The sequence below is a fragment of the Vipera ursinii genome (genome assembly GCF_947247035.1).
Source record: "Vipera ursinii genome assembly, chromosome: 1".
NCBI classification, from domain to species: Eukaryota; Metazoa; Chordata; class Lepidosauria; order Squamata; family Viperidae; genus Vipera; species Vipera ursinii.
In genome coordinates this window covers 158,547,946-158,573,538 of record NC_139512.1, presented here as the reverse complement: position 1 = coordinate 158,573,538, position 25,593 = coordinate 158,547,946, and the positions used below count along the sequence as shown (strand labels likewise).

General features: G+C 39.2%; 1 protein-coding gene across 3 annotated transcripts in view; it reads right to left on the bottom strand.

Annotated features, from left to right (window-relative positions):
- The window catches only part of MAP3K20 (mitogen-activated protein kinase kinase kinase 20), an 80,019-nt gene that overhangs the window by 14,976 nt on the left and 39,450 nt on the right, over positions 1 to 25,593 (bottom strand). For 2 of the 3 annotated variants that reach the window (XM_083348094.1, XM_083348095.1), the window contains 3 exons: positions 22,892 to 22,966; positions 16,058 to 16,164; positions 9,978 to 10,113 (listed from right to left, as the gene is read on the bottom strand). In XM_083348094.1, coding sequence (XP_083204220.1) covers positions 9,978 to 10,113; positions 16,058 to 16,164; positions 22,892 to 22,966 — 318 coding nt within the window. Of the gene's footprint in view, positions 1 to 8,960; positions 9,000 to 9,977; positions 10,114 to 16,057; positions 16,165 to 22,891; positions 22,967 to 25,593 lie in introns of all 3 variants that reach the window. The other variant, XM_083348093.1, reaches the window with a different exon arrangement.

Below are 25,593 nucleotides of genomic sequence, written 5' to 3'. Positions count from 1 at the left end.
ACCTGATTTTTTTATCTAGACGGTGGTTGGATGATCTTGGTGGGGGCTCTCCATTTATTATGCCCCTGTCATGGACCGATCATCATCTCCTGCGGATGGTCTTCCGTTTTGCCACCCCCCGCCGTGGGGGTACGGAGCCAATTAGATGGTACCGCCCCAGACGCTTAATGGATCCTGATAGATTCCAAGCGGCGCTGGGGTCCCCACCTGCCTCCATTGCTCACAGCTCGGCGGATGCCTTAGTGGAAGCCTGGGAAAGGGCAGCCACTGAGGCACTTGACCGGGTTGTACCCTTGCGGCCCCTGACCCGGCGCAGATCCCAGCGAGCTCCATGGTTCTCCGCGGAGCTCCGGGAGATGAAGCGTCGGAAACGGGGCCTAGAGAGCTGTTGGAGGTCTAGCCGATCCGAACCCGACCGGTTGCGGTTAAGAACCTACATTAGGTCTTATCTCGCAGCGATGAGGGTGGCGAGGTGTAACTACTTCTCTACCCTCATCGCGTCCGCAGATAATCGCCCGGCCGCCCTGTTTAGGGTGACTCGCTCACTTCTTAATCAGGAGGTGAGGGAGGATCCCTTGCAGGGTCGTGCCGAGGAATTTAGTCAACATCTGTCGGATAAAATCGCTCGGATTCGGACCGGTTTGGACTCCAACTGGGCAGAGTCTGGCGATCAGGACACGAGCGGTCTTGTCAATGTTACCTGGAAAGAGTTTGATTCTGTGACCCCTGATGAAGTGGACAGGATTATGGGGAGGCTGAGCTCCTCCACATGTTTGTTGGACCCGTGCCCTTCCTGGCTGGTTTATGCAGCTAGGGAGAGGACATGAGGCTGGCTCCAGGCGGTTATATCTGCTTCCCTGAGTGAGGGTTATTTCCCCACTGTCTTGAAGGAGGCGGTGGTGAGACCTCTCCTCAAGAAGCCTGCCTTGTACCCAGCTGTATTGAACAACTTTCGTCCAGTCTCCAACCTTCGCTTCCTTGCGAAGGTTGTCGAGAGTGTGGTAGCGCATCAGCTCCCTCTGGTCCTGGATGAAGCGGATTATTTGGACCCCTACCAATCGGGTTTCAGGCCCGGGTACAGCACGGAGACGGCATTGGTCGCACTGGTGAATGATCTCTGGAGGGCTCGGGATAGGGGATATTCCTCTGTCCTAGTCCTATTAGACCTCTCGGCGGCTTTCGATACCATCGACCATGGTATCCTGCTGCAGCGTCTCAGGGGATTGGGAGTGGGAGGCACAGTTCTTCAGTGGTTCTCCTCCTATCTCCTGGGACGCTCGCAGTCGGTGTTGGCAGGGGGGCAGAGATCAGCCCCTAGGTCTCTCGTTTGTGGAGTTCCTCAGGGGTCGGTGCTCTCGCCTCTCCTGTTCAACATCTACATGAAACCGCTGGGTGAGATCATTCGTGGTTTTGGAGTTGGGTGTCATCAATATGATACCCAACTTTTCTTTTCAACCCCAAACCACCCCAGTGATGCCCTCGCTGTGATGTCCCGTTGCCTGGAGGCGGTTCGGGTCTGGATGGGGAGGAACAGACTTCAACTCAACCCTGACAAGACTGAGTGGCTGTACATCCCGGCATCCCGGGACATTCAAAATGTTCCATCTCTTTCTATGGGGGGGTGAGCTTTTACCCCCCGTGGATAGGGCTCGCAACTTGGGAGTCCTCCTAGATGCACAGCTTACCCTGGAAGATCATATAGTGGCCGTGACTAGGGGGGCTTTCGCCCAGGTTCGCCTGGTGCGCCAGTTGCGGCCCTATCTGGACCGGGATGCCTTGTGTACGGTCACTCATGCGCTCGTGACCTCTCGCCTTGACTACTGTAATGCTCTCTACATGGGGCTTCCCTTGAAGACCACTCGGAGGCTCCAACTGGTACAGAATGCGGCCGCGAGAGTTGTCTTGGGAGTTTCCCGGTACTCCCATGTTACACCTTTGCTCCGCGAGCTGCATTGGCTACCAGTTGTCTTCCGGGTGAGGTTCAAGGTCTTGGTTATGATCTTCAAGTCCTTACATGGCATGGGTCCGGGTTACCTCAGGGACCACCTGCTGCCGGCGTCAACTCCCCTTCGCCCTGTGCGTTCCCACAGAGAGGGCCTCCTCAGGGTGCCTCCGGTCAGGGAATGCCGACTGGTGGCCCCCAGGGGGAGGGCCTTCTCTGTGGGCGCTCCGGCATTATGGAACCAACTGCCGGTGGAGCTCCGGATGACATCAGACCTCCGAACCTTCCGTCGCGGGTTGAAGACCCACTTATTTGAATTAGCTGGTCTGGCCTGATGGGGGATTATGGGTTTTAAATTTGGTGTTTTTTGTATTGTATTATTGTTTTTAACTGGGCATTGATTTAATTTCCTTTTAACTTTTAGAGCTTAGAGCCTTGGTGGAGCAGTGGGCTAATGCCTCCTTAAGTAACACCAGCTGCCTGCAATTAGTGCAGGTTCGAGTCCCACCAGGCTCAAGGTTGACTCAGCCTTCCATCCTTCTGAGGTAGGTAAAATGAGGACCCAGATTGTTGGGGGCAATTAAGCTGACTTTGTAATAATGCCGCTTGGGGGAGGTGTGAAAGCCCTAATAAGCAGGCATATACATAGAATGAAGGCTACTGCTAAGCTTGTAAGCCGCCCTGAGTCTTCGGAGAAGGGCGGGATATAAATGGAATTAAAATAAATAAAAAAATAAAAAAAACTTTTGTACCGTTATTTATATATGCCCTGTGAACCGCCCTGAGTCCCTAGGGAGAAGGGCGGTATAGAAATCAAATAAAACAAACAAACAAATTCTGAGGTCAGTTGTGGTCATATGCAAGGACAACCTGTATATCTATTCTGCTATATGGCTATGCATAGAGGAAAATGTGCAAGTTGTTATCTAACCAAGCAGAGGCATCTGTGGGGGTAAAAAAATGTATTCTGTTATATTTTATTCCTTTCCACTTCATTGGCAATTGCTGGACATTTCTTTTGTCTATACAAACTATTAGCTACTGCCTGAATAAGACTTTTTGGCTGTCCCCTTGACAACCTAGTTCCGGGGGGGGAAAAAGTGAAACACTCTGCATTAATGCATGGATACTGCACCCACCAGCTGTGTTTTTGCAACAACTAATAGGGCAGATATTACATGACCATTCTGATAGAGCTTTCTGGCTTTTTAAGGTTCCTGATAATGTATTTGATGTGAAGCTTAAAATTGCAGCCATTCTCAGTGATTGGGCTAAGCTGTTTCTTTCTTCATATAATTTCTTTCTTCTCGGCCTAATCATACAAAGAAATGCATGTTCAAACTCTGGCCAGGAGAATGCTTTAATATACTTTGTAGTTTTGAAGGCTAGCATGATAGAGCTGTAAGAAGCTGGAGTAGAATCACAGGATCCAAATCTCAAAACACCAGCTGTAGTATTCTTGAATTAATCATTTTGGCTCATTATTATGTATCCTATTAATTTGTTGCAAAAAAAACCAAACAACAACTTATTATTATTATTATTATTATTATTATTATTATTATTATTATTATTATTATTTATTTATTTAATTTATATACCGCCCTTCTCCCTAGGGACTCAGGGCGGTTCACAGGGCATATATAAATAACAGTAAAAAAGTTAAAAAAAGATTAAACCAATGCCCAGTTAAAAAAACAATAATACAATACTAAAACAACAATTTAAAAACCCATAATCCCCCATCAGGCCAGACCAGCTAGTTCAAATAAGTGGGTCTTCAGACCGCGACGGAAGGTTTGGAGGTCTGATGTCATCCGGAGCTCCACCGGCAGTTGGTTCCATAATGCCGGAGCGCCCACAGAGAAGGCCCTCCCCCTGGGGGCCGCCAGTCGGCATTCCCTGACCGGAGGCACCCTGAGGAGGCCCTCTCTGTGGGAACGCACAGGGCGGAGGGGAGTTGACGCTGGCAGCAGGTGGTCCCCGAGGTAACCCGGACCCATGCCATGTAAGGACTTAAAGATCATAACCAAGACCTTGAACCTCACCCGGAAGACAACTGGTAGCCAATGCAGCTCGCAGAGCAAAGGTGTAACATGGGAGTACCGGGAAACTCCCAAGACAACTCTCGCGGCCGCATTCTGTACCAGTTGGAGCCTCCGAGTGGTCTTCAAGGGAAGCCCCATGTAGAGAGCATTACAGTAGTCAAGGCGAGAGGTCACGAGCGCATGAGTGACCGTACACAAGGCATCCCGGTCCAGATAGGGCCGCAACTGGCGCACCAGGCGAACCTGGGCGAAAGCCCCCCTAGTCACGGCCACTATATGATCTTCCAGGCTAAGCCGTGAATCTAGGAGGACTCCCAAGTTGCGAGCCCTATCCATTGGTTAAGTGGAGAATCAATGCAAGTACATTCCAATCCATTTGGGATAAGGAAAAGAATTAAGTGAGCTATGCAAACAGGACATACCTTTGAATGAATAAAAGGTTTCCCCTGGAAGAATGCTTATTTAAAGCATTTGTCACACATAACTCCTTTTAGATAAATAAAATAATAATCTATTTCAATTTTAGCTCGGTGCCTGATTCTTTTACAGCAGGGGTGGGGAACCATGGCCCTTTTATGACTTGTGGACTTCAACTCCCAGAATTCCATGCTGGCTCAGGAATTCTGGAAGTTAAAATCCACTAGTCACAAAGGGGCCATAGTTCCCCACCTCTGCTTTGCAGACACCTCCATGTAGTTTTCTAAGGAAATATGAAAATGCTTGCCACTATCTTCTCTTGGGATATTTTTTCAACATCCCTGTCTAGCCTGTAAAAGTATACAAACTATTTCTAAGTAAAGAAGTTCTTTAGAAAAGTCCAAAATGAGACAAAGTTGATATGTTGGGTCTTTTGTCTAGAGCAAGGGTAGGCAACGTTGGCTCTTTTATGAATCGTGGACTTCAAATCCCAGAATTCTGGCTCAGGAATTCTGGGAGTTGAAGTCCACGAGTCATAAAACAGCCAATGTTGCCTACCCCTGCTCTAGAGATTCCAAAAGCAGCCAAGATCACCTGGAAAATCTACTATAGATGTTCTGATTCTCCTACAAGTACATTTTGAAAATTTGACACAGTCTTCGCTGTGGTTTCCAAAAGAGATGGGATCAAGAAGCAAAGCTCAGTGGAGGGCAAACTATGGTTTGTTCATGTCATGTGGAAAATGGAGAGCTTAGTATATTATGGAGCTTTAAGAACCTGGAAAGCTAAACACACTAAACCCGGAATAACCCTACTGTACTGATTTTAGTATAAATGTTCTTGAATGAAGAGTAGAATCCTAATCCTAGTTGATTTTTACAAAGAGCAGCAGAAAATCGCCTTACGCTGCAGCAGATGCAACTTGAGCCCTATAACTAGCCGTTGGTTTGAAACACCTTCCTATTTCATTCAAGTTATTATCACTTGCCTCTACGGCTCCAAATTGCATATTGTGGGGGGGAAAAGATTGGTGTGTATTTTCATCAGTGCATTAAAAAAAATACCCCCAAATAAATAATAAGGCTGTTTCATACTGATGGCTTGCTACGCTGAACACTCTTGAGTTACATTACAAGTAGCCAGTATTTGGATGTGTAAATCAGGACTAAGAGGGATGAGTTTCCATAATATATCCACAAAACTGCTCAATTTGTCCTCCTTTCAATTCCATGTCAATGTCACCACGATGTTTGACAATGACAGAGCAGGTGCTGAGCAGCTGCTGCTTAGTCCCTAAACTTGAAAACTCTCCGCTTAGCATGTGTCTCCATCTGCTTCCAATTCCTGACATAAGTTCTATACTCTAATTCTTGCATATTAATTAAGCTTTTCTTTTTTAAAAAAATAAATAAATAAATAAAACCGAGAATTTCTTTCCCCAAACTGACAATGAGCTGAGCTTCCCAGCTAAAAAGATTGAATCGCTTCGACAGTCAAGGATGTCCCTGGTGAAGGACTGTAAGTAGTTCCTGTTTTTACTGGAACAGTGTGTGTGTGGGGGGGGGGACAACAAGTTCACAACTTGCCTTTTTACCGGTATATGTTGTTTTTTTTTACCATCTCATGTTAAACTTGAGCTATTAGAAATGCAGCCTTGACATGAACAAAGAATGTTTACTTTAACAAAAGAAAAAAGGCATGCAACTTAAACCTTGCCTTTAAGCTCCTCCCTGATTTTTCCTAATTCCTTGCAGCAATAGGGCCAAGGGTACTCGGCATTAAAGGAACTGTAGGTCAGGATTGATTCACCTATTGCCCCATTTGAAGTCAAATTTTTCAAAAGCAGTAATCCCAGATTACAATTTTGCCTTTGAGGCAATAAATAAATAAAGAAGTGGTGCAACCCGAAACGCACGAAGGGGATTACATTTCGATGATGTAAACCCTGAGCTGCCTTTAGACTACGGAGGGCAGAGAAGAGGACTTGCATGCCCTGCCTGTTGCAAGTTGTTATTTGTATATCGAGACAACCCTTCACTCTGCTGAGCTTGAAGCTCGCTTGCCTTGAGATGAAAATAGCAGCTTCTGAAAGGGCACCTCTTGTCAGGAGCTAGCAAGGGGAAAGAAAGAGTCAAGCAGCTATCTACATAACAAAATGGGCGCATTAACTAGATTGAAGGAGCTAACCTCTTGCCCGTTTTTTGACCTTGATCATAGCATAACTCTGCTATAAAGCTGGAGCATGCTTTGAAATAACTCTACAATATCACAACCCACACTGTCACTGTGTCTTTCGGTTAGTTTCCCTAGCAATGGGTTGGAGGTTTTCTCACTGTTTCTTGAATGCTACGGTTTACTTTACATAAAATTCCTGCAGGAGAAACCATTTCAAATCAATGAGGTGAAACAAGCCCGAACAATACGGCCCTATTGTAATTTTTTAAAACAAAACAAAACAAAACAAAACACGCTACTCTTTGTTTTTCACCTTGTAAAACAGAGTTTGGATTTTTCATTACCCATCTATCTTGGACCACAGATGATTTTGCTCTGTCTTATACAACTCACCGCACAAATCTGTAGCTTTGGATTTTTAACGGTCCAGAGCTCTGTTTCTTGATCAAGGGAGAGCAAGGTCTCTTTGACAAGGTGCTTAACTGGGGGCTAATCTAAGGTGATTCAGTGCACCTAATCCTACCACTGGCCTTTTATTAGGCATGCCACTTTACATGTGAGAAATGTATTTTTAAAAGCTGCAAAGATGAGCTTCCAGTCATATGAGCCTTTGCTGACAGCCTACGGAGGTGCAGCCTTTATGGCATCTATTGCCTCAGTGTGTAACTATGGGGCCAATGTCCCATTTCTGCTCCTTCAAGCCTCCTTGAAGAGGCCAAAGGCTTGAGATGGTTTACAAATGCTAATGACTCCCACAGGTCAGCTCTTCTTCTTCTTCTTTTTTTAACAGAAACATTTAAAAGACATGAAGGGCCAGCAATATAATATCCTTTTCAAATCTCTACAGCTCTCATTTCAAACTGTCCTTTATGGAACCAAATCATGAGCCTTTATTCACTGGGATTTGAATTCTCCGAAAAAGAAGAAAAATATGCACATCAGTTCAGTTCTTTATTCCTCTTTTATCCAGATATGTATTTGCTCCTGCTTCCACTCTCTCCAATATAGGCCACTACCTGACAAGACTGGCAAAAACATCTGCAATTTGTTTTTATATGTAGATGAATTCCGAGGTTAATTTTTTAAGAAGTGAGGGAAAAGGGGGAGGGAAAAGGAGGTTTGGAAACAGCAAGATTTTTTATTAGTCAAAAATCTGACAGAAGCCCTTTCAGCTATAGGTCCTGAGGCTTAAAAGTACTTCCCTTTCAATATCATTTTAGCCTTCCCTTTCCAAGAATGGCATTTTGCTTGCCATAGAAGGCTTGTATTAATATCCTATAGAAAAGAAGTTTACACTGAGCACAATAGACGTGAACACAACACTTTCCCTCAGCAAAGCCAGCCAGTAAAAAAGTCGCAGCAAAAAGCAACGGTGCAGGATAAAAATCCCTTAGCCTCACTCATGGAAAGATCAGCTCATTATGGCTATGTTTCATGCTGTGAACCACATAGGTGATGGCCTATATCTTAGCTACTCAATCTTGGCAGACATTAAAGGAAGCCTACAGGCTACCTAGAGAGAACAGAGAACGCCTTGCTTCTAGGAAACACTCATGCTTCATCATTATAGGCTACTCCGTGTTCACAGCTGGAATACACATGCGGTGTCATTCATACAGATGCCATTAAGCTGTGCCTTAGAAAGAAGGTGCAGGAAGAGTGAACAGGCCAAAATCCCAACTCAGATTAAATAGTAAGTACAATGCACTCTGCAAAGTAAAGCACAGAAGGACAGCGCTCTGCAACATCTGCAAGTTTGATAAACATTGCAAATGAATGCTGGATCAAGAGGCAATGATGGATGAAGACTATTAGCTCATCAGTTTGGGCAGAAGTAAAATGCAACATACAGTAATTAAATAAGGCAAACAGAAGCTTGGCTGTTACTACCAACAGATGTCAAAAGATGTTAAGGTAATCGTGTTTTGCTTGAAAGCTACTTTTATATATATATAGCCATTTCTTGGGCATATATATCATTTCACTGCATATGGAATTAAGCGTTGATGACTCCTTTAGGAAACAAGATTCAGATTTAGATAGAAAATGTTACTTATGTTTTGCCCTTTATACAGGAAAACAGGCAATGAGACCTAAATACAAATGATTCCCAGTGCAATTTCTATACCTCTCCCACCTGATTCCTTCTAAAATCACTACTTTTATGGATTACATTACATTAATTGGGGTGTGTGTGGAATCTGAACCTCCTTCCTGTGTTGCACTAATTATATGGCCATGCTCTAGTCCCAATATATGTTACAAGAACAAAACTTGTCATTTCCATGACAGAATCCAATGCCTATCCATTTCCACAAAGCAGCCTGATGGCACATATTGTTAAAGCAAAGCAGGTCACACTCTGTTCACTTTCTTACATGGAGATCCCAGATTCTCCCCCAATCAGATGCTCTGTACTTCTCGAAGGAAAAGTGGAACATCAGTGTAATAACTATTTTTTAAAAACATCTCAACTGACCCAAATTCTTAATATTATGACAGTTTCACGATACAGTGATTCAGAATTAAGCTACAGGGTTAAGAGATCCAATATGCCTCCATAACAAAGGTATCAATGGAGATGAAACTGACTAGATCATGTCATTTTTTCCCCACAGGATTGCAGGGGATTTCTGCTTTTTAACTTTGGCAAGAACTCCAATTGTATTTTGATACAGGGAATGGGAAATTAGATTGGATCTAAGACCTATTAGATTAAGTCCACTGAATTTTGTAGATTTTATCTATGATTCACTTAAGTCTTTTTTTCCAATTGGTTAGCTAAGAGATAAACAATTATGCTAAAATTCTATCAATATGTATAGCAATACAAATTCAAAGGGGGAAATATCTTTGGAGTTATGTGGGCATTCCTGTTGCTCTTGCCTGTATTTCTTTGTGAATAGTTCCACATAATTTTATATATGGGTCTCTGTGTAGCCCTAAAAATATATACAGCTAGCTGTAAGACGGGGCCCAGAGTATAATGGCATTTACTGTAGATTGCAATCCAACATCGTCTTATCTGAGAATAAACTCCAGATTATTGTGTTGAAATTAACCATATACCAATTAATTTAGATGGATGATACCTTATTTTCATGCAAATTTAAGAATAATTTACTTGGGCTTTAATAAATCATTATAATAAAGCAACTAAGGTTGCTTCATTTCTCTAAGTCTTCACCTATACCTCCCAACAGTTTGAAATGAAGTCAATTTCAAAAGACACGTCTAACAAAACATGGCCACTTGCAATTCAAAGCAGGAAAATAATGAGAGTTCAACCATATGAATGCAAGTGTAGCTCAAGACATTTCTCAGATTCAGGTTTTCGTTGGATTTTCTAATTCCACTGCGATGAACACTAAAACAACATCTGTCACAGTACTTACCGGTGTGTTGGATTGTTCAGTTAGCTTCTGCTCCCACATTCTCAAGCGTTTTTCCCTTTCTTTTAATTCCTGTTCTTTAAAGCTCAGATCGCGTTCCAATCTCTTCAGTCTTTCTAAGGTGGCCTCGATTTCACATCTAAACAGAAAGAAATTTATTAAACTGTGCCTTCCCTTGGCAGGAACGAATTGCTCAGAAATATTTTCCATTCGAAAGTTAATGAGAGTGAAAAGTATAGTGCTGTTTCAAGTAGGACTCTTAATTAGCGGAGTACAGATTTGTTTGAACCCTAAACAAAAATAAGAGGCCCTCTTTTTGAAGCCTGATGCAAGCTGAGGCTTGCCAGGCTGCATGTCTTGCTTCCTGAACCCTTCGCTACCTCAATCATACAGCTCGGAGACCTTCCCAGGCCCCCTTTTCCACCCACTGTATCCCAGTCATCGACCTATCAAGGAAGGGGAAAGGGAAAGAGTCAAACACTGGTGTTTCTGAAAGTGAACCAAGCATGGAGGACCCCCTTCTTCAAACACAGAGGAACTTCATTCTGAACAAGTAAGTCCTTGAATTTGTCCTTTTTTCCCCTCTTCATATTTTGCTACGAAATAAGAAAATTGAGTCCACGTACTAAATACAATTAAGTGTGCCATTTGAGAATAACATTTGGAAATGCCCCAGTATTTTAGAAATCTTCATGCAATCCAATAAAGTGTCACAGACCATGTCCACAGCAAGACTTTTTGTTGAAAAAAGGAAAACAGGAAATTCTACTTTAAAACCGAAGCAAGAAAATATGGATTTAAGATACTTCCCTATAGGCTTGGACCAAGGTTGATTTTTTTTTATTGTGCAACTTATTTACGTGTACTTATGAATCATGTAGAAATGGCCTTTAAAAATAATTGGTGATGCAACCCCGTGTCTGTCAGCAGGATGTGAAGATGAGCTGAAAGTGAATGCTAGACTTTTCCACTGCTTTGAAATACACTTGCCGGTGGTTACCACTAACACAATATTTTTTGCCTCTATATAAAATTAATAGCATATCAGAGAAAAATGGTTCATCCCTGGCTGTTTTCCTATTGGGTACTTTTCTTTTCTTTTTTCCATTAGGAAAAGCACTGCTCCACCCCAGAAGTTGGAAGCATGATGATCCATTTTCCGAGCTTAGAAATGTATACATCTCAATCCCACTGCATTTTGCTGCAAGAATGGCAAAACTTTTCCAAGCCTACGATGTATAAGATGACTTAAATTATTTTCAATAGCAGAACACAGAATAACCGAATAATAGATCCTAGATCTATTAACAGTATTAATCTATTAATAATACCCACTAATAGATCTATTAAACCTAGTTTAGATCATCTATTAAAATTTTGGTTTAAAAAAACAGAATTCCTACTGTATTTGAAACGGTAGTAATTAACGTTTTAATTAGCCATAAAATGTTAACATCCCAGAAAAGTGTATGCATGATGATCAAGGTAACTTTTAAGATGAACTGAGGAAGAAGTTTTACAGTAGAATGGTACATAAGTATATTTAGAAGTCAGTCCCAAACATATCGACTCACTTCAGTAAAAGTGAGTCTTATGGATCATGGCGTTATTTTTCAAGGTTGCCCAGAGTGGCTTTTGATTGGGTGATTTTAAAAACTAACTAAATAAATGTAGAGTCGCACTTTAGAATTGTTTTATTGAGAGGAATAAACCTGAAGGTACAAAAGAAAATTCTATTTGGGGAATCATTGATCTCTTCTAAAATATGAAGGATGGAGTGTAAGCTTCATATTTTATTTACAGACCCCTTACATCCTGGACATAAACTGTTTGAACTCCTCCCCTCAGGACACACTCTAGGGCATACGCATGCCAAAACAACTAGACACAGGAACAATTTTTCTCCTCATGCCATCACCTAATTCCTACAGCACTGTCTATGTGCTTAAGGATATCTAATCACACAGCAGGATTGTATTACTATTATTTTTCTCAATTTTCCTATTACCTACTCCTATTAGTATCTTATGACTATCACTTTGTTGGTTGTATCTTACTTATGGTTGTATCTTATGATTTATCATTTTGTTGCTTGTATGTGTACTGAGAGCTTATGCACCAGAGACAAATTCCTTGTGTATCCAATCACACTTGGCCAATATAGAATATTCTATCCTATTTTGTTTTATATTATTTCTATCATTCAGATTTCCTGTTTGGTAGCTAAGCTCTTTTACTATCCTTAAATTAATCAAAAAGGTTTCTATTTCTGATTTTAAGCATGGTAAAACTCTTCAGGGTTCAAGACACCAGAAATTTTTTTTGCCATGCTTGCTATTGTCTGGTTAGAAAAGGTCTTTGGAACTGTGAGCCAAGGGTCCCTGTGAATCTTATCACTAATTCTTTTGCCTAAATTGCATGCCTGACCCCAAAATGACCCCTAACTGTCAACTAGTGTGGCCTAAGGCAAAGAATTGTCACAGATGCTTGAAGTACAACAGGGCCCCAGGAACAAGACCCAGTTTTGCCAAATAAAATCATTTATTTAATAATTGCTAGTGCAGCCTTGATCCAAACCCAGTTGTTCAGGTTTAGCCAGCCATAATGAGAAACATAAAATTGATACTTTGCATTTCTTTGTCACTTTTTTTGACAATATATGGGAAATTCCTCAAGCCACTATGCCAATGAAAATCTGTATAATCTAAGGATGTATCTTACTGATTGATTGCTTCAGATATCACATTAAACCATATTTGTTTTGATTCAAACCTGAAGGCCACCAGATGCACTGACAAAGAGAGAATCTTAAATAAAAATACTGAGTTATCTTCATGTGCACTACATCTATTTTAAACATGTAACAAACTGCTATCCAACTTTTAAAGTCTTTGTCCTTAATAACAACACTTTCTAAATGCCAGAATTACACTGTATATATGCTATAATTATCTCTCTTCATTAGACAGAAAGCACTTTATAGAGAAAGGTTACAATGATTCTCTAAAAGGCTGCATTCTTTAAAAATATATAATAAAATAGTGTAATTAAACAGAATGCTTCTTTACATTGCTTAATTAATATATATTATTCTACAAATTTATTAATTTATCCTGAGCATTGGTGATCATGTATGTTCCATTTATTTTAGTACTTTTACAAATTAACATTGCCTGCTGTCTTAGTGTTACATGAAATAAAAAACAAATAAAGTGCAGTAATAGTTTCATCGATAATTTCAGGAAAATTATTTTAAATTCAATTAACAATTCAAAAATTGATAGTAACTATCTGTGCCCTTCTGCAAACAGAAGGAGCCAGTTGATTTAAACCAGGGGTGTCCATCTTTGGAACTTTAAGAAGTGTGGACTTCAACTCCCAGAATTCCTCAGGCAGCCATGCTGAGAGGGGTGGAGGGATTTTCACCAATTATCCCTGTGCTACATTTTATAATGTTCAGGAGGCTTCCTATAATTACTGGAGCCAATTTCTCCATTTTGGTAACATTTTTAATCAAAAATAAACTAGGAGAAAATTCTAGTTTCCTAAATATATTGTACCTATGGTCAATACTGTTTTTAACAATGTCCAATGAAAGTGACTTGGGCAAGCTCATTACAATGTACTAATTTTTGACAGCTGAATTGTTTTATGAAACAGGACAGGCAGCCCAAACATAACTAATAGAATATGGCACAGTTCCTATTTTGCCCAAGTTTTATTTTATGTCTCGTCCCCTTCATTATTTTCACCTAAGTTTATAAATACAATACGATTTAATTCTCTCTAGAACAGATATGCATAAGTTGAAATCCAGGGGTACATATATCCTCCAGAAATACTTGAGTGTGATTCCTAGAGATCTCAAAAATTGTTATCAAATCTGTAGTTTTAAAAATATACTTATATACTTGCATTGATCTGTGCAATAACTTTATATTATATTGTTCCCTCAGAAATCTAAATAATCATCCTTTTTTATAAACAAAAGGCAGGTCCTAGCTACTTCAAGTTCTTAATAACATTAGTAACCATTTCCCACTTTAGCAACGTGTAAAAAGCCATACTGGTTGCCTGGCTTCAACTGGATAACCTAAACATATCTGGAAATTCTGTAATCTTAAACACACATTGTAGAAAATAAGTGGGACTTGCTCTTGAGTACACATGTTTAATACTCTATGGCACAGGTGTCAAATTCGCTGCGTCACATGACTTGTCGCGACATATCGTGACTTTTTTTGCATTGCTGGAGCTGGGATGGGTGCAGCCTCCGTATGATGCAACCGGCCCACGGGCCAGCAGTTTGACAACCCTGCTCTATGGGAAGGATTCATCACGACCCATAGAATTATAGAAAGCTTGAAGCTTTATCTCCGGTGCAGTTTGCAGTTTGCAGTTTGCACCAGTAGATGGCACAATGCATCCTGGTCTTCAGAGGGCTGTGCTAGAGTGGATTATTGCCACACACTGCTGAGTCAGTGCAAGAAGAATGTCAGTTCTAAAACAAGCTATTTATACTTGCATCATGTGACTTGGCTCAAACCTCCCATCTGCTCACATTTTCCATCCCTGCAGTAAAATTCTCTTGCTTGTTATCAGTTCACCATTATTTCCCCCCTTAAGTTTAAGATGTTTTGTGTTGACAAATCCATTTTTGATTCATCCTGGGATTTTAAATATTATTTACGTGCTAAGAACTCTCTAATCTTTCTTGCATGGTTTTCTTTGCCAGTCTCCAAAGGAGGCAGGCATATAACCATCAAGTGGACTACTAAATTGTGCTCTGCAATACCTGGAGAATGGCCAAGGTTTCTTAATTTAGATTACAGCAAGATTCGTTGTATTATCCTCTTCTTGTACAGATAGATCCCTTTTCATCGGCCTCCACAGTACGCTAAGCAGAGCTGTTTTAAATGTATCCATATATTTTATTTCTATATTTATGCACACATCTCATTAGAGTGCTTTACAAATACTGTAAAAATTGGACATAAAAATATTTCTCTGGAATAAATCCAGGTAAATACCATAGGGTTTATGTCTGAAAAAGCATGCTCAAATCTACCCAGTAAAGAAAGACTTTTAGCACAGAAGGTACCACAAATGAAGGATATTAATAGTGGATGGAAAGTCTGACGTAGTTAGGGAAGACTCACCTAGATCAATGGAAACAATAAAGTCAAGACTAATTTAAGTACAAATGACTAAAGTTGGATCTCACCCAATCTCGTTCAATTTAGTAACTACTTATACACATAATCTTATAGCTGTGTAAACTGGGAAATAACAAGAACAAGAGATACCATAAACAGGTAGTCAGGATACATACTGCTCAGTGGTGGGATTCAAATATGTGAACAACTGTTTCTCTGTGGATGCTGCTTCCGGAAGTCCATTCCGGGCCTGGGCAACAAAAAATTAGCTACCGGTTCTCCCAAAGTGGTGCGAACTGGCTGAATCCCATCACTGATACCGCTTCATAAATCCAGCCTAGACAATTCGCTGGGGAACTTTTGAAGGATCAGTGAAAAACAGAAGAGTCTTGCAATAACATATATATGAAAATGACCAAATAATGACTGCAAATTTTTGAGATGGCAAATATTACATCTGCTTACTCCGTGCTGATTATCCTGCTTTTCTAGCCCTGGATGACGAAATAAATTATGGACAAGAATATTTTCTTCCCAAATTTTACAATTTAGTTCTGGTCCCTTGATTCATAGCTGTTTGTTTGTATCTCTTACTATCGTTCTTAATGCTTACAAATTTAATTTTGTGGTCTGATTTGGCCATTTTGATGTCTATTTGATTGAAACCAACTCATTGCTTCTAAATATACCAAACACAAACTTGTTTCTGATCATCATTATGCAGAAAAAGTACCAATGTGAACACGTAGTGGGAAACACAATTTTTCTCATCTGATAGCAAAACAATGATCGCTGGGGCCTGCACTTAACATTTTGAAAATTCAAACACTTGATATTTAATTTTAGCCATGTATTTTTTTCTGGAAAATACTTAATTTCTCCCCACAGATAATGTCATAATTATCGGTGGGAACTAAAAGGACTCACCGCCATTCTGCCTTGTTATGCAGGAATGAATTGCATTGGTCTGGAAGGTTGCTATCATTTGACATGGAGTCCAAAATTGAAATGATCTGCTTGAAAGAGGGTCTCTTCTGAAGACACAGAAAGCAAGATGTACATCATTATGTCCATTATGACATTTACATTCTGTAAACCTACATTTTAATATTACACTATTTGCAGAATTAATAACATTTTCCAATGAAAGCAGCAAGTCTAAAACTGCAATGGAACTCATACTGGGACTCTGACTAGATAATTATTAGGTAAACAACACAGAGCTGTAAATTATTATAGCTATAAATGCAGAACTTGCTTTTAAATTTCAATACAAAAATGGTATCTTAAAATTTGTAATATAACAAGACGCTGACCTGAATGGACCTTCCAGATTACTCATGTAAAATAATACAATAAAAGAGTTACGGTAACCTTAATCTACTTTGTAATTTTTATCAACTGGATAGAACCAAAACTCTATGCTCGTTTTCTGTTCTCAGTGATCTCCCTGGAAAGGTTGTAATCTTTCCACCAGATATACAGTAGAAATACGCTGCATATCTGCCTGAACTTATTGATCTTAGTATGGCTGTACCACACATGCAGGAAATGGATCTGTAGACAATATTCTGTTTTCCTTGCCAGGGGTGCAACACAAATGTAAACAGAAGGATATCTTGGTTCAGTTTGTCTAAGATTGTTGTTGTTCAGTCACTAAGTTGTGTCTGATTCTTCACAACCCCTTGGACCACGCCAGATTCCCCTGTCCTCTGTTGTCTCCTCTAGGATCTCTTGCACTTTGGATAGGTGTATGGTAGAAAACTGTACCCTGTTTTTCATTTATGACACCTTTTCCCATAGTTTCCACATCAAGCAGTATGATCTTTCCTTGTCCATCAATTCAACTGTATGGGTGTGGTGGAACATCTGGGACAAAGATTACTTGACTACTATCCAGGCTTGATCATGCCAGCAGCTGGCCCAGGGTCCGTAATCAACATTCCACAAGTTATAAATTGGATCTGTAGCCCTCAATGAAAATTATGCAACCCTGTTATGGGAAACAACGTTCCTAAATCAAGGTGAACCAGAGAACCCCATAATTTAAAGAGAGGGGGGGAAAAGACATTTAATTTTATGAGCTGTAGTTTCCTATATCCCATAAAGGTGATTATCTAAATATTTTTTGCCTCCCTGGTATTCATAGGTTAGTATTTATGTCCGTTCCAGGGTTCGGTATTGGCTTCATGCTCAACTCCAAATGCTAGTTCTAGTCTAGCTATAGGTAGTTGGCTTTAGGAGTTGCTTCCCCCTATAGGCTGGCTTTGCAGCTGTTGCTATCTGAGGATATTTGTAAGGAAGCCTGAACGACTTGACCAGTCCTTGACACTGCTAGTTTCCAGATTGTTAACTGAAAAAGTTCCCCTTTTATTGGAGGTCCACATAATGTTAGTTATTACGTGGTTATCATCTCATGTTTTTCCAGTGATTATCCTGCTCTTTTTCTTGACCCAGAAAATCTATTAAGGAGAAAAATGCCAGCACAATCTTTCTGAAGGTACGTTTCTCAGCCTGGATAACTTTAAAATGGATGGACTTCAACTCCTCGAATTCTCCAGCCATCATGCTGGACTGGGAAATTCTGGGGCTTGAATTCCACCCATCTTAAAGTTGCCCAGGTTGAGAAACATTGCTCTGGAGTATTACAGAAAACAGAGAAGGGAGTTGCAGTGCAGAGGATATCATATAGCAGGGCTTTCCAAACGTTTCCCTTCGTTACCCAAAACTGCTTATCAGAAAGTCCTTTTTTACCCAATTTAGGCAAAACACTTTAAGTCAATTTAAATGTTCCTGTTATAATTGGGTATCGATACCCAAAGAAAAAACACTTTTACCAAATTTGGGGTAATTAACCCAGGTTTAGGAAGTACTGCCTTAGGGGAATGAAGATGGAAGGTTGAAAGTAATGTCAATTTCTGTGTTGCTAGCACTTCTTGATTTTTTGTTCTGTACCCTTTGCTTTTAATCTTAGTACCTTAATCTTTTTAACACACACTCAGTAGATAAGGTTTCCTCCTGAGTCGCTGAAATGATGTTACAAGCAACTCAATTACTTCCCTTACTAGTTCGCTACTGGAATGCATCCTCCTCCATCAATGTTCAGCCATTGAACTTAACTCTTGTTTTGCTGTCGTGTTTATTTTCTGGTAGACTTTTAGGAGCGTAACTCTGATAAAGCGAAATTATGCAAGAACTGTACAAAATGAAAAAGCATAGAGGGCTCAGGTTTCTTTTCACTATCAACTCAAAGCACGAAACATCTTATTTTAAGAGAGAGGGGAAACCATTATTTTCAGCTGTATTAAGGTATATTATTGGAAGCATCAGAAAAGACTGAAGCCTCTCCTGAAACAGCAGCAGCAATAAACTCCTAAATCTCCTTGACTTTGTGGCTCCTTTAAATTACAGTTTTCTTAAAATCAAGTTCACTTTGATGTTGGAGTCAGCAGGTAAATAAAAGAACTATCCTGCAAAATAAATTAAGAAGTTCATTCCCCACAGCAAGAACAGGCTCAGAAGTGAGCACTCTCTATTCAATCCATATCAGCATCTCAATCTACTGAATTTTGTGAAGGGGAAGGCAGGTTATGAGGAGAATTCTCCTTATCTGTTAAAATAAGCAAAATAAACGAATGTTTTCACATTTTCTTACAATTTTTCTATATTTTTATTAGAAATCTGCTATTATTTTGTTTGTGTGTGTTGTTGTTTTTTTAAAAAAAATGTTTAAACCTGCAACATAAATTGCAAAATTAAATGGCTGTTGGCAGTGCTTTTTTTTGTAAAAAGAAAAAGGTGCCGGAAGTCACACGTCATACAGCCCGCCTTGCCTACCCTACAAGGTTCCATCCAAAAAAGGTGCCGGAACTCCGTTCTGAGGGTTCTATGACAAAAAAAGCTCTGGCTGTTGGTGAAGGCATTGATTGTGTGGTGGAAAGAAACTAAAACACAAAGCAATTCATTAAAGCAGCTAATAATGGTAATTCCAATTTTGGGGAACAAGGAGGAGAAAGAATAATGCTCTGACTACACAGCTACATCGATTCAGGAAGATGGATAGAGCTTCACAGAATATATACCCCAAAAAGTACATTATAATTCCATCTGCAGCTTATAATGGAAAAAACAGCAATTACTGACTAGTAGGAATTTCCCATGTGGAAAAGTTGATGAAACATTCTTGTAATTTCCATTTTTACCAGAAAAACTTTTACCAGAAATTACTATTTTGGCAATTTTTCATATATAGTCCCTAGTTTTAATGCTTCAATTTTTAACAAACTGTTTTTGGCCATTCTGGCTTTGGAGTTAGTATTGGTTTAAAATATTAGAAACCATTCGTTAGTGTTTTATAAACTGATAGTTAATGGTACTGCACCTTTTATAATGACATATGATTTGATGTTTGTTACAAACTGTTCTGATTGGGTTTAGCAGGAAGAGTGTCATAGTAAAACATAAAATTACCTATAAGTCAAAAACATTTGACTCCTGATAACTTTTATGAGGCTTCTGAGCTTGTTTTGCCTTAATGCAATTTTGATTCACTGTAGGCATTCACACAACTGGAGGCTTATATGCCTCTTCTGTTAGTAATTACTCCTCCATTTTTCTAATACAGAGGCCAGAATGAAAATCCTGGATCAACTTGGAAAAGTGAAACTCTTTTTTCTTAAAAAATATCATTAAAGGAGAAAGTATTTATAAAAGTGACTGAAACCTGCAATTGAAAGAAAGAAAGAAAGAAAGAAAGAAAGAAAGAAAGAAAGAAAGAAAGAAAGAAAGAAAGAAAGAGGGGGGAGGGAGGGAGGGAGGGAGGGAGGAAGGAAGGAAGGAAGGAAGGAAGGAAGGAAGGAAGGAAGGAAGGAAGGAAGGAAGGATAATTTTCCTAAAGTCTGAGTCTAACCCAATTAATTGTTAAAATTTGGGAAGAGTTAGCAGAATCATGATATTTTGAACATGATATCAATGCCCATGTTTTATTTCTGCAATGTGAGATTTTTAGTCTACACCAGGCACAACATACTGATCTATACAGACATTTTCCAAAAGTGTGTGAAATTTCCAATTACGGTATACTTTGATAGTAAAATGTACCTTTACATCAAACTCTTTAAAAATCTGGGAGAACCTGGTGTAATCATAAGAATTAAATAACAGTGCTAATATATTAATTTTTTATACTTTTTCAGTAGGAGAGAGTGTACCAATTTTAGCATTTTGTAACCTGGGAAGTCAAATCATCCTGACGTCCAGTGACAAAGCAGAGGAAGATGGGGCTATGCACAGCCCAAGCCTATCTGAATGGACTCAGACAAAGCAGTCATAAATTTCCCCGCATTCTCTTCTGAATTTAAAGCTTCTTTTGTTATAGTGCAAAAAGTGGGATAATTGTTGAAAACTGAAAAAGTCTTAGTAAAATGCTTCTCAAGAGTGCATTGCCTCCAGTAGTCTGTTTGACAGACCCCAGACAAGGTTAAGACAAAAGGTGGAAACCAAAAAGTGGAGACATAATAAAGGGATGATGCACACTCTCTCTGCATCATGCCTGTAATTATACCATTTCTGCTAAAATTACAGATGCGGCAATTAAAACGTGCATTTTAATTTGGGTGCACAAAAACAATTAGGAACAATGCTGAGGTGTCTCTCCAAGTGATTTTCACATTATAAAAGAGAGACAATTTCTTTATTTCAAATGTCAAACATTATTCACACACACATATATATATATGTATATATATGTGTGTGTGTGTGTGTGTGTAACAAAAAGAGACAAGTGTTCTTCTCTCTAAGAACTGCCTATTCAATGTTTAAGTGAAGGTATTTCTTTTTCTGTTTTTCTGTTCTGTCTTGTCATTTTTGGTCAATCTGCATGGATTATAATCCAGCTGCTTTTAAAGCTAAACAGTGGCTGTTCTGTTCATTTCACCCCACATGACAGGTTCACACACAATATTTTACCCAAATCTTTGCAGTAGGACCTAAATGAAGTAACCTGGTTTTTGCCAGTCAAGTTGCACGGGAGAACACAGATTGGGGAAGACTACTTTAGTGTTTAATGCTTTTAGGAACAGTAGAAGCATAATCTAGATGCAGATACACAATGGTGAGTGTGCTTCTTCATTATGCATCATATATTCCTTCAAATCGGACATGGGTAAGGACTGGATGTAGCAGGAGTGTAAGAGTTCAGAACAACTAGCAGTATTTGGCAGAGACCAAATTTTCAGACTTTGGGCCAGGTTAGGGGTGGGGTTTATATAAATTTAATAAAATTCTTTTATAGCAGCTAAATAGCTCTCAACATTTCCTCCGCAAAAATGTCTTTGCCTAGTAACGTTTGACACCACTCACACATCTGAACTAAACCATCACAGTTAACAGACACAAGAAATGCCACAATAGAATATATTTCATTGGTGTTCATTACACTCTGGATTATCCTAAATTCAAACTTGTCAGATACTAATAATGTGTTTTAACACTCATAAATACTGAATAATGTAAAGTTTTTTTTAAAAAAAATGCAAAAAAACAGTGGAATGCAAAAATCCAACTCTCAGTTTTCCTTGGCCTATCACTGATTCTGTTAAGGGTGCTGAGTTTACTTGTACATACACTAATCCAGGAGGAAACACAAACTATTGCCCACTAATTTCTGACCTTGCAAAAGGACCTAATTTGATCCACTTTCTTTTATCTGCACTTTTATTATATATATAGTAAAGGTAAAGGTTCCCCCGCACATGCGTGCTAGTCGTTTCCGACTCTAGGGGCCGGTGCTCATCTCCGTTTCAAAGCCGAAGAGCCAGCGCTTGTCCGAGGACGTCTCCGTGGTCATGTGGCCGGCATGACTAGACGCCAAAGGCGCACAGAACGCTGTTACCTTCCCACCGGAGTGGTCCCTATTTATCTATTTGCATTTTTATGTGCTTTCGAACTGCTAGGTTGGCAGAAGCTGGGATGAGTAACAGGTGCTCACTCTGTTACGCGGCACTCGGGATTCGACCCACCAAACTGCCGACCTTCTGATCGACAAGCTCAGCGTCCTAACCCACTGAGCCACCGCGTCCCTTATTATATATATAGTGATCACCAAGATTCTGTCTGATGTTTCTATCATATGATTCTATGATGTCACAGTCTTCACTTCAAGGACTGAAGAGGATTGTTGTGCTCATGATATACACACAACTCTTGTGCAATATTGTGCACATGAAGAATGAATGTCAAAACTGGATTTTTCAGCCCACAGCTTTTTTCAGTCTGTTGCCCTCCAATTGTGTTGTGCTATAATACATCCAACCACTTCCTTGTGAGTACTTCATATACATCATGGTAAAACAAAAAATAGGCAACTGGGGATTATCAAGAGTAATGAACATTAATTTTCATTAATGTTGGTTAGCTGTTAATTCACTGTATTGTACAAAATATTTAGAAATGGAGTAGTCCTTAAGCCGAGGTGATAAATAAATAAATAAATAAAATCAAAATAATTTTGTAACAAAATATAAATTATATTCAAGAAGTTCCGTTCATTAGTAGAAGGCAGGATTATTACATTCTTTGACCTGCTTCCTTTCTTAAATAATTCTGTATCAGACAAGCCAACAATCAGCATGTTTAAATCACATGCAAGCTAAGGGTCTCTAACTATCCAATGTTCAGCATCAACCTATTTCCTGACAACTGCCTTTAAAAAAATAAACAATGATAAAGTTAATACAATGGTATATCAGTCTAAAAAAATACCTTTGGGTCTGCTTCCCAACATTGGAGCATCAATTCTGCAAAGCTTCCAGGGCAGCTGCTTGGAATGGTCAGTCTCTGAAATAGAAGGAGGAAAGTAGTGAACATAAAGAAAGAACCCAACACCAACCCATAGCCTTTCAAATTTTAGATCTAAAATGTGAAGATCTTCGGTGTGCAACAGAGCTAAAAATAGATCAGAGCTTGCCATAAAAACAGAACAGAGCAGAGGACATCACACCAAAATGCCTATGCCTGGAAGGAGATGGTGACAGTAAACTAAACTATTATTTTCCCAAGAAGTTGAGAAGCAATAGTGAAGCTTCAGTAGCCAGATGCAAAAGATTACTGCTGCCGAGACAAATGCTGCACGTGCTGAATGATACACTTTGGGTTTTGTTATGAAATGACATATGTACATAGCCAAGTTTAACCGCACCGTTAGTGCAAAGTATTTTTTCTAGTTATGAGAAGGGGGATATAAATTGAATGAATAAATAAACAGCAATTTCGGTCTTTGTAAGACTCAATTTTGAAATGTTGAAAACATGGATGCATTCCAAAAAACTTGGTCCTACAGCTATACTATAGGGAAAAAACTTTCCTAAATCTATTACCATTGTGGGGAAAATAATACTGTGTAACTTTTTTGGAGGGAAAGGTTTTTAGAATTATATTCCTGTAATATCTACAAATCTTTTAAAATTACATTACATTTCTCTTGCTTTCATACCCAATATAGCGGGTTAGGATGCTGAGCTTGTCGATCGGAAGGTCGGCAGTTTGGCGGGTCGAATCCCGAGCACTGCGTAACAGAGTGAGCGCCTGTTACTCGTCCCAGCTTCTGCCAACCTAGCAGTTCGAAAGCACGTAAAAATGCAAGTAGAAAAATAGGGACCACTACGGTGGGAAGGTAACAGCGTTCCGTGCGCCTTTGGCGTCTAGTCATGCCGACCACATGACCATGGAGACGTCCTCGGACAAGCGCTGGCTCTTCGGCTTTGAAACGGAGATGAGCACCGGCCCCTAGAGTTGGAAACGACTAGCACGCATGTGCAGGGGAACCTTTACCTTTACCTTATGTATAGGTATTTTTTCCCAAGGTTTTAAAGAATCTAAATTTCTGAATCCCTCCTGAAATGTTGTATACTTTCATTCACATTAAATCCATCTTTGTTTTGTTGGACATATTAAATATATATTAAATGCACTTCTTCATTGGTTATTTTCTACACTGCTTTGAAAATGAATGAGATGGTGTGCTTTGGACTATACAATACAAAGCCAGAGTGTGTCTCTGCTATTCAAAAAAAGCAGCCTACAGTTTGTCATGCCTCCACACAAGCCTGAAAAAAGATGCAGATGCTTTGAGAGTACAATGAGCCAGCTCCTTAAAGTAGCAGCATCTTTTTTCTGGTTTCCACAGAAGACTGAAAGCAGCAGCCTGCTTTAATGAAGACTAGTAAGATGCCATGTTCACATAAGTTATAAAGAGCTTCTCTGAATCATTTTCAAAGAATGCATAGCCCTATTAGTTATTTAAAATAAGTGTTAATAATGTTAAAAGGTCTTGTGATCTACATCGTTCTTAAAATAATCATTTAAATTTAAATATGTAGTTATTATCACGTCAAGTTAACCATAAAGCAGTCTAGCATTATAATGATGAGTAAATATAATAAAAATCCAGTTTATATTGGACACTAGAATATAAGGTTAAGAAAGACTGTGATGAAAAAAAAGGCAAGTAGTAAGCAAAAATGAATGGTAAATAACAAAATAACAGAATCTGTTTCTTGGGGATAATAACTCCCAAGTCACTAACAGAACCCTATCCAGCCTGCTGCAAAAAAGTATTTATAAGTGACATATTTTATCATTCATACTTCAAACATATTCAGACAAACTTTTAATATATTGAAGATGCTAGACATTCTATTAAAAATAAAAATCTAAATCTAAAATATTTAATAGTAATTATCTATTTACTCAATTTCTATTAGAGTAAGGAGAGATGCAACTTGTTATTTAAAACTAAACCTTAACAAGAATATATTAGTGTGTTAATTACAGTTTTCTGATAACTAGAATGTCTGCATATAGTTTGTTACTATGCTACTGATAGTAAAAAAAAACGGTATCACTGTTGCTGATAGAAAAAAATAGCTGTTAATATCCTCATCCTCATAGCAAGACAGAAAAAAATACAGAAAATTCTGTAGATTAACAGAAGGATATAATTATAAAAAGTAGTTATATATGAGTTTCTCACAACTCTGCTTAGTGTTTAAAATGACAGTTTTCAAAGAGGCATATAGAGAAAGTTAAATAAAATAGGACACTGTATGAGTATACTAGGACTTGCAAAATCTTATAGCTGTTATGCTCCAAACAGGTGTTATTTTACAAAACCAAAACCAAGAAGATACGTTAAGAAAATGGAAAACAGGAAAGAAGAAATGTACACAGTAGTCATGTAACCCAATTGGGAATCCTTAAATCATGAATATTATAAATGCAAAAAAAAGTGATATCAGAAGTCAATCCAAGAGATCTTTTGGCATAAACAAAGTAGCATTGACACTTGATATTCAAGTAGGTCATTTCCCTAAAAATACATCTGACAATCTAGCCATGGCATTTGTCTCACCCTCACAGTTCCAGGCATGGAAAATGATTACTTACAAATATCTCGCTGAAATAGA